The 14365-nt window shown below is 35.4% G+C and overlaps 2 protein-coding genes across 5 annotated transcripts in view; one reads left to right on the plus strand and one right to left on the minus strand.

Moving 5' to 3' along the window:
• LOC100367166 (CCR4-NOT transcription complex subunit 4-like) overlaps positions 1–8775 on the minus strand; it is a 31563-nt gene extending 22788 nt beyond the window's left edge. For all 4 annotated transcript variants that reach the window (XM_078009220.2, XM_085501321.1, XM_085501322.1 and 1 more), the window contains exons 1-3: positions 8669–8775; positions 7722–7870; positions 2691–2759 (exon numbers count right to left, since the gene is read on the minus strand). In XM_078009220.2, the coding sequence (XP_077865346.1) occupies positions 2691–2759; positions 7722–7757 (105 nt within the window). In that variant the 5' untranslated portion in view covers positions 7758–7870; positions 8669–8775. The remainder of the gene's footprint in view (positions 1–2690; positions 2760–7721; positions 7871–8668) is intronic.
• Positions 8753–14365, plus strand: LOC144351951 (sodium channel modifier 1-like). Its single transcript, XM_078009227.2, has 7 exons — positions 8753–8956; positions 9780–9850; positions 10340–10428; positions 11541–11638; positions 12421–12554; positions 13136–13624; positions 14066–14365. The coding sequence occupies exons 1-7, from the start codon at positions 8906–8908 to the stop codon at positions 14163–14165; spliced, it is 1032 nt and encodes a 343-aa protein (XP_077865353.2). The 5' UTR covers positions 8753–8905; the 3' UTR covers positions 14166–14365.

A 14365-nucleotide genomic window follows, 5' to 3' on the forward strand; every position in this document is an offset into this window, starting at 1 on the left:
TGGCTGCCGTCCGGCACTATTGTTTTTGTCCATGACGCAACGAACGCGTTGGAAGACAAAAGAATGTTTGAGAGGGTGGATAATCAAAGCTTGGGTAGTGTCACCAATTAAAAAAAAAAAAAAAACAATAGACGTGCAACTCAACTCAACGGATTGGCGACGTAAGCGGCCCAGTGGAAATCGAGTGTGGGTGAAACCCTACCCTGAAACCCTACTTAGCACGGCAGTAACGCATAGAAAAGAGGATTACCGTACACATATTTTTACTGCCAGGGTGACGTCAAATATATAAAATCGATATCGGTAAAACCATTCGTTAAAACATAAGGTCTATGGTTGAAACCAAGTTCACGCCATGACTTGTAGCAGCAACATTGTCACCGCCGAGCGGAACAAAGGCAGCCATGCACTTGCATAATCGGTAAACGACCAGTGCAGCTGACGTACCATCACAGACATAGTTGATCACCAAAAAGTCCAGACGAATGCTTGATTAAAGATTTAAATGTTTATATTTCGACTATTTAAATTTGAAATTTCTTTAAATCACGATTTAAAAACCCCAGTAAAACAGCCATGCTTTTAACTCGCGTCATAAGTGGAGAAAATAAATTTACTTGTGTTCTTATTGGATCAAATATTCTGATTGGTTGTTTTTCGCGTCAATGCGTGGCTTTGTCCAATCAAAAGCATCGTTACATAGTATCAGTGTACACGCAGTAAAACGAACTGTTTCCGAGTCATAGCTGTTTTCAACGAAGCAGACATCAACAAACATTCGATTCGAATGAAAATTATTCTTTTAAGTATGTATTTTATGTATTTTTTTTTATACATAATGCTATTATTTTTGCTAGAAACTGCTAACTGCAGATCGAAAATCTTCTATTGTGTAGATTTTATTTCGTTTTATCATCTTGCCTTTTGGCGCCGATGACACACATTCATGCAAGTTTTTAATGAACCAATATATTACGACAACATAAATTTTATATTGCCACGTACAAATAAACAAAAATACAAACATTAAATTTCCAGTTCGAAATATGCCAATTGGTTCCAACATGGAGCTAACAAGAAATTAGCTCCATGTTCCAACAAATATTTAGGTATGTATAATTATTATTACATTTTTTCATAACTCAGAACTGTCAACTATTATTGCAAAGTACTCAAAAGACAGAAATATATGCTCAACCAAAAGATTTCCTATCTACAAGCCAGCACCATTGCATGCATTGTAAGAGCTACTGCGGTACATGTAGAATGAATGCACCATCCTTATCTTTCTAATTACTACACGAAAATTACATCTGTTGACGTGAAATTTGTGTGTTGTCCAGCAAGACATTAGTGATCTTTCTGTCCTACTGATACAACAATACTCCAAGGCAGTGTGGTGTCAGTGCACTGCCAGGACATAAAGATGAGGTCACATGACATACTTAGAATTACTGAAATAATGCACATTAGTGGAGGAGTTCATCATCCTAACACCGTAACCCCATTCTGATGATATTCTTGGTTGTATCAGTGATCTCCAAAGTGCAGAGTTATTCTTGCCCAGTTTTGAATGTACCTGAATACTGATTTCTGTTATAAACGCATTGCTATTCCTTTAATAGGGAGAACACAGTACATTGTGTACTAGAAATAGGTGAAAGTACAGCGAACTAGTTCAAGAATACAATCAACTGTAACTCTGGAATTTATGCAAATATGCAATTAAAGAGAAAGTTTATACAACCAATGGCTACTATGACACAGTTATGTACAACAACATGTGTAATAGCGAAGGCTACGCATCAAGTGGTGATGTCCTGAATATCCAGAACAATTTATAATCTTTAGTGTTAAGCACTATAGTTGCGTAAAAAGGCAATAAGTGGACATCCACACAAACTATGGTGTAGGAAATCTCATAGATGCTGGTACACATGACATGGCAACAACAACAAAATAAACCTTTTTTTTTAAAATAGAATTTAAATAATTTTATAAATGAAATGTGCACAACAAAGTGAGCGGGTTTTGAGTACCGTATACCATTTAGCTTTTCCTAGTTTAATTTTCGAGATTTCAGTAGTGCAATGTCACTTCCACTGCCCACCCCCCAACCCCTCCCACCCAGACCAATTTTCACTGCATGTAATACAGAATTTCCCGATTTTTACTGACTCGCAAAAATATACGTTCAATAGAATTGAAGCAATTTAAATTATAAACTGTTTATAAGTTGAATCCAAGTCACCTGACAAACAATATAAATGTAAACATTAAGGTCAGTCAAAGGTCACATGACAACCAATATTCGTATAACAGCGCACACATCAAACTAATATTTTAAGATAGAATACAGCTAATTAATCTATTTTTTATCATCAATGCCTTAAGAGCACTATAAGGTTCTGTACACATTAATACATAATGCATAATATTACATAAACAGACCTTTGTCTCCAAATTATGGGTGTCCAACACAAATTGAGCCAAATGATTTGTTTCTAGTAACACTTCTCTGCATGGCTGTAAGTACCTACTAAACCTGATGGATTGTCCAATATTACACTGGGACTACCTGCTCTTAAAATGAGTAGCCAAGCTGATTTACAAAAAAAAAATTCATATTTTGAAGAGAGTAGCATGACAGAAATGTAAACATCGCAAGCTATAGTGTAAACAGTTATTACCTGGTATCCACATGTGCAAGGGAAAAAATTGACATCATCCATTTCTAATGCTTCCATACACAGGGGACACTAGTAAAAGAAAAAGAAATAACAATATGAACAATATCCACACTTCTAGTCAACTGTTTGCAAGTTTATGGTACATGTGATATTCAGTCAGATTGGAGTGATGGTCACTCATGAATACTAATGAGCTCATGGATACAAGTCAAAATAGTATTTACTTTTCAGGTATGAAAAAAATAAGATTATTGTTATTGAAAAATTTGTTTTTATTTAATAAATGTAGTACCCTTGAATTTGTCTGGGTGATATCCTAGATTTGAACAAATTACAAAATCAAAATTAAACATCAAAATTCAAATAAGACAAAAATTCCATGAAAAATTAAAAATAGTTGAATACAAGACAATTCAATACAAGTTTAAAATGCAAATGCTCCAGACTAAAAACAAATTGTTGCAATGTTTATTGGAAAGGGCAAAATAAAACAAATTTGAAATGTTGCAGCCAGGAAAGCACACACTCGCCATCAGGGTTGTGATGCGTTAGTTAACATTCAGCAAAACTGTGACAAAATGCTTTTCGATCAACTTTTAAATTGACTGATTCATCATTACATGCTGAAAGAATCAAAAACTGGTGTTTTTTTTTAGTTTAATAAACTGTTGAATGCAATCAAAGGTTTTCTTGATTTTTTTTCAATGTGATAATAACAGCAAGGTAGGAAATTTATGGAGAATGTAGAGGCTCGTTGAAATTTCACTCCACATCTATTGCGCAAGATGTTTTCAATAACTTTTACCAGTGATATGTTATCTAATTATATGCATTTCGAGAAATCACTGTGTGAGTGTGTGTGTGTTCGCAATTTCAACTGAAACCATTTTGAACGCACTAAAATCATAAAACTCTCTTCTGCAAAAAAATAGTAGCGCAAAACTAGTTGTCTGTTGAATTGTTTTGCAATAAACACAATTTCAGGAACTATAGATAGATATATACTTCTACCGTATGTAATGTTTCTAAGTTTCGGTGAGAATTAATCTTGAAAAGAACATTGTTGCTTTGACGATGGCCTGCAGACAACCAAATTCAAAACATTCCATGCAGAATAGATGGCTTCTCTCTTGTGCCAGCGCAGATTTGTCAACTGGGGGGGGGGGGGGGGGGGGGGTACCAGTTGACAAAACTGCATTGTTTAACCCAATAATGCAGTGTTCTCCCCCAGGATGTAAACAGTGTGGCGGTCCCGCCACAGTGCTTCGATTTGCCGCCACACCGGTCAGACGCCGCCACGGTGATTAGCAAGACCGCCAGTCCTTTTTTCATTGGGAATCTCGTCACGTGAGTCGGCACGACCGGCACTTAAAATAAGCTACCACCACGGAAACGCTTCCGACCAGGACTATTGTCATATTGTTATTATACTTGCGTACCGACCGACACGCATCCTGCCAGTCATGGATAATAATTTGTAAACAATAGACATAGTCGCACGATGTGGTAGCGGCTTTAAACAATACAAGTCAATTTTGTAAAATTAGCATCTCTTTGTAAGTAAATACTTGCAGACAATAGACGCAGTCTTTAGATTGAAAGCTAAAATTCTTTCAAAATCAATTCCACCCCGATGTAACATGGGCAAAGCTGAGTTCATGATCAGTTTATGCTACTCAAGATAAAAAACAAAGTGTTTATTGTGTGATTGGGTAAAATACATTAGAACTGTTATCATCGTGAATCATGTAAAAACTCTTCTTTCAAGACTTCTTTTACCTTTTAAAAATTGCTAATCACCTCTTTCGAAAACCATCATGCAGTTTTCATCTGAAATCCACACCAACACATCGTGCTACGACATTGCTTTAACTTCCGCAATGTAATTTTTATGATCACGATCATTCGGAAAACTACGAGTTCTACCGGCATTACCATGCGGCATTCTGATTGGTTAATGGCGTTTTAGACCCATCAGGTCAAAGGTCACATGCCGATCAACTAATGCGTCATAACTATTATGGCGGGTCTGTGTGACCGAGTGAGCAAAAATAATTTCTCCCGATAAAACTAGTTCAAATAATATGTTTTTTTTTATTTGACATGGCATCATGACTGAGTAAGAGGAATTATTGGTATAACTGGTGTATAAAATCACAAAGTAAGTTATGTCACGTCGTAACTTTGATGATCATTTGGAAGTGTTATTTGTTCCTTCATTAATACTGTAAATGTAAACGTTGTAGAAGGTGATGGTCGGAATAATAACCAGTAATCTGCCAAATAATTACGTGGTCGATTTTTTTTGAAGAATTTTGTAATAAATAAGATCATGAAAGTCGTGAACATAATCCTGGCTGAAACGTTTCAAATGAGTTTCATTTAACCTTTTACAATTTATTTGTTTCTTTTTAGTCTGCAGCATTTGCATTTCAAGAATGTTTCATTTTTAAATTCAAACTCTTCTAAATTTTGAATTAAAAAAAAAACATATTTGCACTGTGACAGAGCTCATTAATATTACAAAACATTGTGTGAAGCAAATACATATCTGCCACTTTGTTTTTGAAAGTATATGTTTATTGTGTGGGTGTAAATATGCTTTGGTCAATTTCTATTATTTAATATTATGTAAATGATATGCAAATTAGATCACCACAGTGGTTTAAATTCCTGGGGAGAACACTGACAATGCCATTAAAGGCCCAATTTACTTGCCCCGGGCAAGTGTGAATTGGAGATGTGGCTATGCTAATGAGTGTTGTTAATCACTTGTATAGCCTATGACGCATCCTGTTTCAGCGGTCCAACATCATGTGACTTTGATTGACAGTAGTTAGCTATTCAAGATTAGTAGCGCATCCCTTTCCTCAGTTCGTGTTTTTGACTTTTATCCGTCAAAATCTCAGTTCGTACACTATTTATTGTCATAAATACTACACACAGTCACTGCTGTGATATTCATAGTCACATGCATCCACTTTGGCACGACATAATCGACCTGTAAGTTCGAGAAAACGCGTTTTTACAGGAGTTTGGCTGGAGCTGTTCACTACAATGTGACAAGCAAGGAAAAAATTTTCTATTGTTCAAGAGCGTATTTATAGTATACCTGGGCCTTTAACCAATCAGATTAATAATGTCGGTAGAACCTGAATTTTTTCTAATGATCGTAAAGGTTGCATTGTGAGAATAGAACTACATGATGGTGATGAGAAGAGTGTTGACATTCATGATAACAGTTCAAATGTGTTTTACCCACTCGCGCAATAAACACATTTTTCTCGAGTAGATTAAACAGATTATGACCTCTGTTTTGACCATGATATATGAGAGTGGGAGTGATTTTGACAGAAATTTAGCCTTGAATAAAAAAAATTCTATTATCAGAAAATGTTTACTTGCAAACAATTAGGTGCTAAAAATCAACAAGTGTATTGTTTATAAGCGAGTACCACATCATGCCACGAGGTCCATTGTTTACAAATTCTAATCCTCGACTGGCAGGATGTGTGTCAGTCAGTGCATACATGTAATTATAATAACAATAGAACAATTGTCTTGGTCGGAAGTGTTTCAGTGGTGGTCGCTAATTATGAGTGTCGGTAAGAGCTGATCAACACCACCCAGCATGGAGAGATCCCTGTATTAAGCTTGTTTGAAATTGGTTTGTGACAAACACAATTACTAGCTCCTGCATAAAAATTAATTGTACAGAGCAAACATTTTCAGACCTTTTGGGTGCTTCAAACATTTACTGTAGAATACTTTATTTTCGCTTGGAATTTATTTTCGCTATTTTCGCTGAAGGGATGATTCCGTGAAAATAAAATCCAGTGAATATACTTTTTTTTCTATATTTCACATTAAACTCATGAAAAAATCAGTGAAAATGAATTCCAAGCAAAAACGCCCAAAAAGCCTTTTCAGCGAAAATTAATTCCAGCGAAAATAAAGTATTCCACAGTATTTGCCAAGAAGTAGTAGTAGGCAGAGAACTATTCTAGTAATCATCATCAGAGTACTGCTCAAGCAAGTTTGAAAATTTTGTGACATGCATGTACTCTGAAATGCACAATTGATCTCTTGCCCTACTATAGCGATCTTGTTCCTGTATCCACGTAATTCAGTTTATATTCATATTGCAATGCCTAAGTGCTGCATGTATGTAACACCCTCGTTTCAGCCAATTTTGAGTTGGTTGGATATGGCTACAATACAATTACAGCTTTGTCAAACTCTTCAGTTTCTCACACAATCAATACAATTACAGATGGCTGTATTAGAGTAGCGTTCAAACAAAAAAAAAACTATAAATCTCTATGTTACGTCTCTATGTAACTACCTAAATAGCAATACTATTTCTTTATTCATGACTAACAATGAAAAAGGAACAATTCAATGTAGCATATGGATTGTTGTGACGCACTCTAAAGCAATAAGTCTACATTCTATGGCACATATGATGATATCGAACATAAGCAATATGACATAGAATTATAATGCATTCAATATATGAAGGCACATAAACCAATAAACTAGTCATAAAATATGAATACTGCTACTTTATAGAAGTATAATTTTCACAAGCCCCCGTTTGGTGCATGTATGTGGCATGCAATAATATATCAGCAGCTAACATGTCAAAAATTGACAAAATAATATTCTGGGAAATTTGACAGGTTGAAATTGTCAATTCTTGACAAAGAAACTAGCTTGTAATATACTGGTATACATGCACCACACAAATGCACACCAACAGATTACATGGATCTCAAAGTCAAAGCTAAACACAGTATGTTTCCAATTACCTGACCTTAACCTGTCACTGACCTTGAGACTTCAGAATAACAAGGCTAAAGTCATCAACAAACTACAAACAGCTTGTCAAGAGACAGGAAAAAACCCAAAAACATCAACCAGAGTGCAAGAATGAAACCACTCTGAACAACCAAACTTCACAATAACATCTGTTCTAACAATTCACATTGACAATATCATAAAAAATGTATATTTTATGAGAACACCTACCTCCATTGGATCTTCATGGTTATTGTTATTTGCCATTGTGTCTGTACTAGTGAGAAGTTTGGACTACTGGTTTTATATAAATCCTGGTCTATGTTTGATAAGTTTTGTTTTGATTATCTCGTGAAAAAGTTATCTTGTTCGTAATAGGCCTGTAAACAAATACACACTAATGATCAAATGGTGTCTGCCATGAATGAAGTCAGTAATTGCTTATTATTTAAAATAATACAACACAGATATTATTCCATTCCAGAAATTCATCATTATTAGTGTAGAAAATAATTATTATATATATACTATTTATTGGCAAATGTTTCTGTGTGTATACATAACATAGGCCACTCCCACATTATGTTCTCAACAAATAATTCCAGTGCGCAACTGACAACAAGATATATAAAAGGACAGTTGTCATACACAGGAATAATATATAGACCCACCAAAATACACCTGCTCGTCTTAGATCTGCTTCACTGTCATCGATTGACAAAAATATGGCCAAAATATTTGCCAAGTATGTTGGAGACATGATAAAAACATGGCTGACGAGTATCAGTTTTATGAGATTCACTCTCTCTTGACGCAGATAGCACCATTTTGCATAGCACAATGATCGATATAAGCACGGCGTTTGCTGCATTAAATAACGATTCACCAACGGCCTTTCAGACTTGAACATATTTCTTCTGAGCAGCGCTATGGGGCGTTCGTGGAGGTTGCACGGACACTAGTTCTGAGCTGATCACAAAGCTATAGCTTTAAGACCAATTTATTTTTGACCTAACAATTTTCACCAGCCCCGTTTGGTGCGATGAGTGCCCAAATCTACGGAATCTTTTAAATTGATCAAACTAGAATATTTGAACCAGCCAACTTCAACCTATAGACCCCCTTAAATATCCGCAATTTGGTTAAAATCGTAAAAATTTCACGCAATGTTCACTTACCTCCGTAATTTGGTTTTCCAATACAGTGAAGGATGACGTCATTGCGCATCTGTCTGCGCACAGCACCCGGATGTTCGTCATCCCCCAAACAGAAGAATCATGGGACCTCAAAAAATGGTGGCTGCCAAACTAGGTCCGCTTCTGAGTTATTGTTGAGCTTTGTAACTTCTGTGGAAAATCGCAACTTTGTATTGTGTCATTTCTCGTTAATTATATTTTTTCTGCGATGTAACGGCCATGTCATTCAAACGAGAAGGAAATGATTTCAGTGCTCTGAATATCTTGAAAGTAAGTGTTTTGGTGGCACTCGAAGGGCGACAGACAGGCGCTCGAATCGGCCCCGGCTGTCAAAAACTATAATTTAGTAGTACATGTATATTTTTTGTTGGAAAGTCAGGACATAGTCCCGAAACTGTGGTCAGACCCAACGATTCGATTGGCTGTTATGTTGGGAGAACGATAATATTCCGGAAATGTCTGCGCTGTACATAACCAGCGGAAGTCGAGCCAAAACAGATACTCTCAGCGCAACAAACGCATTATCTTCATCTTATTATAAATATTTTTTATTTTTGCCGAATCGGCATACAGTCAACACCTGAGAGAAATCCAGAACCTTTATCAGCAATTTACAACTATAATTATGATAACTTGGAGTCTGTTTGTCCAATTTAAAATAATTAATCATGTATCAAGATTTCCAAAGTCAAATTTGAGGGCAGCAAACAAATGTAAAGGTGAATAAACTTTTGCCAGTCACTATTACCCCAGCACATAGCAGCAACATTAACTTAATTATAATAACCACAACTCTAAATTTCTGCCCATAGTGGTTTTAGAAGATTTCTGGTCATGTTTGGGAGGAGTGATGAGTATTTTCACTCGTAAAATAATTATTTATCAGCGTAATATTCAAAATGGCAGTGTATAATATCAAGCTCCACAACCTGTTTCCTCCAACGCCATGGAAGCTGTACATGTTCATTGAAAACTGACTATAAAATAACTGTGGAATATCACAAAAGTTTGTCTGTGGAGAGATCACAAACAAACGTTATTTTCAATTGAATAGCTGCTTCTAAAGTCTCAACTTTTTTCTTGTGCATTACAGAAAAGACGTGTTGCAGAATTGCTTGCCTATGATGTACCAGATGATGAAGCCACATTAATGGCAAGTGGGAGGCGAGTACACTTAAATCATTATTAAAGTGAACACACAAGGAACTGAAAAAAAAGAAAGAATCCTTCTATTCAAAGGGGTGTTCAGTTTATGGCTTTTCAAACCATAAAACATTTTTGAACTGAACATGCAATGGACTGAGAATAGTTCTCTTCAAACAGGTGTTCAGTTTACAGAAATATTTTTATAATAAGTTTTGTGTGTCCGTATGTTTGTCTGTATAAGCAAAATTTCTTGGGACATGTCCATGCATATTATGTAGCTAATTTGCATAATTATTTACTCATTGATTGTAGCCAGTTTAAGCAAAGTTTCAAAAACTTTGACCAGATTTTGATCAAATATAGTACATGGGTACCTTGAGGTAATGTGCAGGCATGATTAGTTTTATTTCTGCAAGGTTCATTGGCCAATTCAAGACAGACATGGTACTAACATTACTGGTACATGTATATCACATATTTCATAATTGTTTCCATTCTTTTATTTAGATATGCATGCACTGTGTGTTATCATAGACCTGTATTTGACACGCTGGATATCCTGATAGTACACAGAAAGGGCAAAAAACATGCAGCAAGTAAGCTTCTTTCAAATTATTAAACTACCTGTATTATATGACATATTCAGAACTAGGACTTCGAGTTGAGAGGGCACACATTTTCAAGGCCGAAATTAATAAAATGGCCCTAGCACCAACATGGGGTATATCAAAGGACACCAAGGCAAACACATTGGGCATCTAGGCAATTGCCTTTGATGCCTCAGTGAAGTTTAAGCTCTGTATGCCAAATTGACATTTGTTTTTTGGTCATGGAAGTCTCATTTCAGACTTGTTCCTCTCACAGACTTTTAAACCAAATATAATTGATATCTACCAGTGTCTAAATGTGTTCATCTTGGACTTATTAATTTAATAATCTAGAATATAGTAAATTATCTCAAAAACATAAACTTCATTGATGGGCCACTACAGATCAAAATGCTAATTACTTTTTGAATGATACTCGTGTCCCATTTACGTCATAAAAAAACTCTGTCACTAGAGGGCATGTTTTATAGAAAATGTGTTTTGCTGGTTTAATGAAGTAAGAAAATGGATTGACCTCTGTGCGTGTGTCCGTGCCGATCTGTGTTGTGAATGCGCCTCGTCTGATCACGTTCAAACTTCAAACATACATCTCACATCTTGGGCAACATATGTACATCTATCTGTTTGCTAAGATGGCTGAATGGTAGCCATTTTTGTACTAAAAATTCATCAAATTCAAGTGTTTCCTGTCATTTTAAAAACTGTATCTTGGTTATGTATAGATGTATTTCATTCAAACATGGTACATGCATTGGACATTATGGAATCTTTATGCACATCATTTGTGGCCATTTTGTTTTATTGAAAGTTGTTCCAGAACTATATCTCAGCCATGTCTTGACCGATTTCTACTATTCTGGAACTGGATGGCATGGCTTGATTTTGTACATACATTGGTCATTATGGGACCTAGTTCTACATTATTTTGTTTTTGAGATCATTTTCAAAATGGCTAACTGGCAAGCATTTTGTATTAAGGAATACGGTTCTAGAGCAATATTTCTGACATGCTCTGACTGTTTATGTTGAAACTTTATATATTAATTTCTTAGTAACTCAATGTACTATGTAATGCAATTACTTGTTGTCTGTTCTCATAGATTTGCAGAGGCAGTATCACAAACAGCAAGAAATAGCTGATCTTCAACTGAAACGGGTGCAACGTGAATATCTGAAAAGGGAAAACAGCAAAAGTCAAGTAATATAATATAGTAATTACTGTAAACAACTTCAATTTCATCCAACAAATGTTTATACAAATTTTGCATTTCTTGGATAATCACAAAATGTTTCACAGTGAGCCCCAAAATAAATGAACATCTCCCCATCAGTTTCTCTTGCAATATGTCTGAATATTTTGTGGCGTTTATCTTGACTTTAATGCCTAGACACATTTTCACAAGACTGCAGTAAAGTGAATAAAACCGTTTTCAAATAGGATTTATGAATTTAGATTTAAAATAGTCAGATTTCATACAAAAGAAAAGCGTTCTACAGTTGAACACAGTGAACTATGTTTGAACACAAACATACATACGTATAATGCAAGTGAGTGATGTTATTTACCAACAGTGGAAGACAAAGTGCAAACAAACATGACTGGCAATGATCACAGATATTGCAGTTTTATAAAAGAGATTGATAGTGGTTTTACAGACTTTAGCAAATTTTATTCCTTCCAAGAAATGGCAGTGAACATTTTAACAGTATACAGATTTCAGAGGACATTTTAAAACATTCTAATCACCATTCATACGTCCATGTTGCATATATTCATTTATTTGGTAACCTTTTCAAATTTAATGTAAACCACTTCAAAATAACCACGAAACAAATTATACTAATACAGTTGTATATTTTAATATGACTGTTAAAATACTAGCACTATTACCAGTACCAGTAATGATTTGTTAGAACCAATTTCTTAACTAGACTTGTTGCCAGTGTACCTGTACTAATACATAGTTTTATACGTTGCAGAATAAATCTGATTCGAGCAGTGACAAGCAGACTGCTCCCCTTATTGTAGAAGCACAGAAAGCAGCACAGAAAACTTTGCTGAAAGCTGCACCATATAATAGCTGTGTCAAGTTAGGACGGTCAAAACCATCAAGGTTAGTCAGTATAGATCATTTACAGCAGAACAAATCAACACACACTCTTTGCAATATTCATGCTGTGGTAACTTTGTTTCCATGAATATTCAGAATCTAGTAAAATAGAAAATGTTGGTAGCAGTGAGAATTTGAATGGTGCTTTTGAGGCAGAAAGTTTATTGGTTCACATTATTTGATTTAATAGAATCAAATCTCCAATAAAAATGCATGTAAACTAAAATTTTTATTTATAATATGCTGGATCATTAAAATATGACTCAATCTGACCACTGTTATTACTTTTGTCATTTTCGCTATACTTACTCCGGAGAAATGTCTCAATTTAACAATAATTGCCTTCACACAAAGGCACAAGCTATTCCAATAGAGACAATATGGTAGCTTTAGATGCTGTAATGCAATGTTTGGTGCAATTATTAAGATTGAAAAAAATTGCAGTAGATGGTGCTAGTAAAATATTTGACAGAGACAAAAATTACCAAAAACTGCATTATGTGCATAATTACATATTTTCCATTAAAATTGTTTAACAATAACACTTGATTATCGGAATTAGATGTTTTCTTTTTACTTGATAGAGATGAAGCCCAAAGTTCAGGATCTGAGAAAAAATTGTTTTTCCAACCAAATACAAGTGGCCAAACTTTTGGTGGAGCCCCAGGAGCTTATGTGCCAAAAAGACTCCGAAATGCAACCCAAAACACATCTACATCAAGTGAAAAACATGCAATGAGTGCAAGTGATCAAAAAAACAAATTGACAGACCTGAGTGCGGCAAAGAATATATTACCATCTGAACAGGATAGTTCTATATTAGTAATGTCTACACTACTACCACCGCCACCTCCACCAACACTACCACCAACATCATATACTAATAATGACACAGTGGCATTCCTTGAAGTGCCTTGTGCTTCCTCAGCAATGTCCATGGAAGAACAGTCACAATCTTGTAGCAGAGACTCTTTAGAGAAAGGTGAATGTCAATTGAAAGATACTTTGACTGAAGACAGTCAAGAGAAAAAGAGAAGACAAGCTGAAGTGCAATACTATGTGAAAATGAAAAGGTCAGTCTGTGTTAATTTTGGCCCTGAATTCTCAGTATTAGATTTGGTGATGATAACATTTCTTTCAAACATTTTCTATTGACATGTTTGGGGTTCTACATCATGAAATGCACCTTGTTTTGCTGACTTATGGAATTGCAAGAAAAATAATAATTGGCTGCAATAGATTATTTTTTCCTTTAAAATCTGCATAACTATTATTATGTCATAATTGATGCTATGAGCTGGTCTTCGTATAATGCACTTCGAAAATGTTTCAAGGCCCCACACGTTTATTTTCAAGTTACTATGGATAGTGATGCATTTGTTCTGCAGCATGATTTTCTGTTGAACAATGAGCCAATGTTTTAAAAAATAATTATAGCCTAGAAGCCAAATGTGTCTTTCTGGGAAGGACTACTGAGTGGTAGAACATTAACACCTGTCTAATTTATTTTACAGTGATGGTTGGATAAAAGATCATAGGACAGGAAAGTGGGTCAGAGATGATGATGTGGAGTTTGATTCTGATGATGAACCTCCATCACCACCATCGCCATGACGTATAAGGTCTGATGATGAACCTCCATCACCACCTTTGCTGTGATGTATTCAGTCTGATGATGAACCTCCATCACCACCATAGCTGTGATGTATTCAGTCTGATGATGAACCTCCATCACCACCATTGCTGTGATGTATACAGTCTGATGATGAACCTCCATCACCACCATTACTGTGATGTATTCAGTCTGATAATGA

This window comes from Saccoglossus kowalevskii, chromosome 7 (genome assembly GCF_978046115.1).
Source record: "Saccoglossus kowalevskii chromosome 7, keSacKowa6.1, whole genome shotgun sequence".
In the NCBI taxonomy this organism is placed as follows: Eukaryota; Metazoa; Hemichordata; class Enteropneusta; family Harrimaniidae; genus Saccoglossus; species Saccoglossus kowalevskii.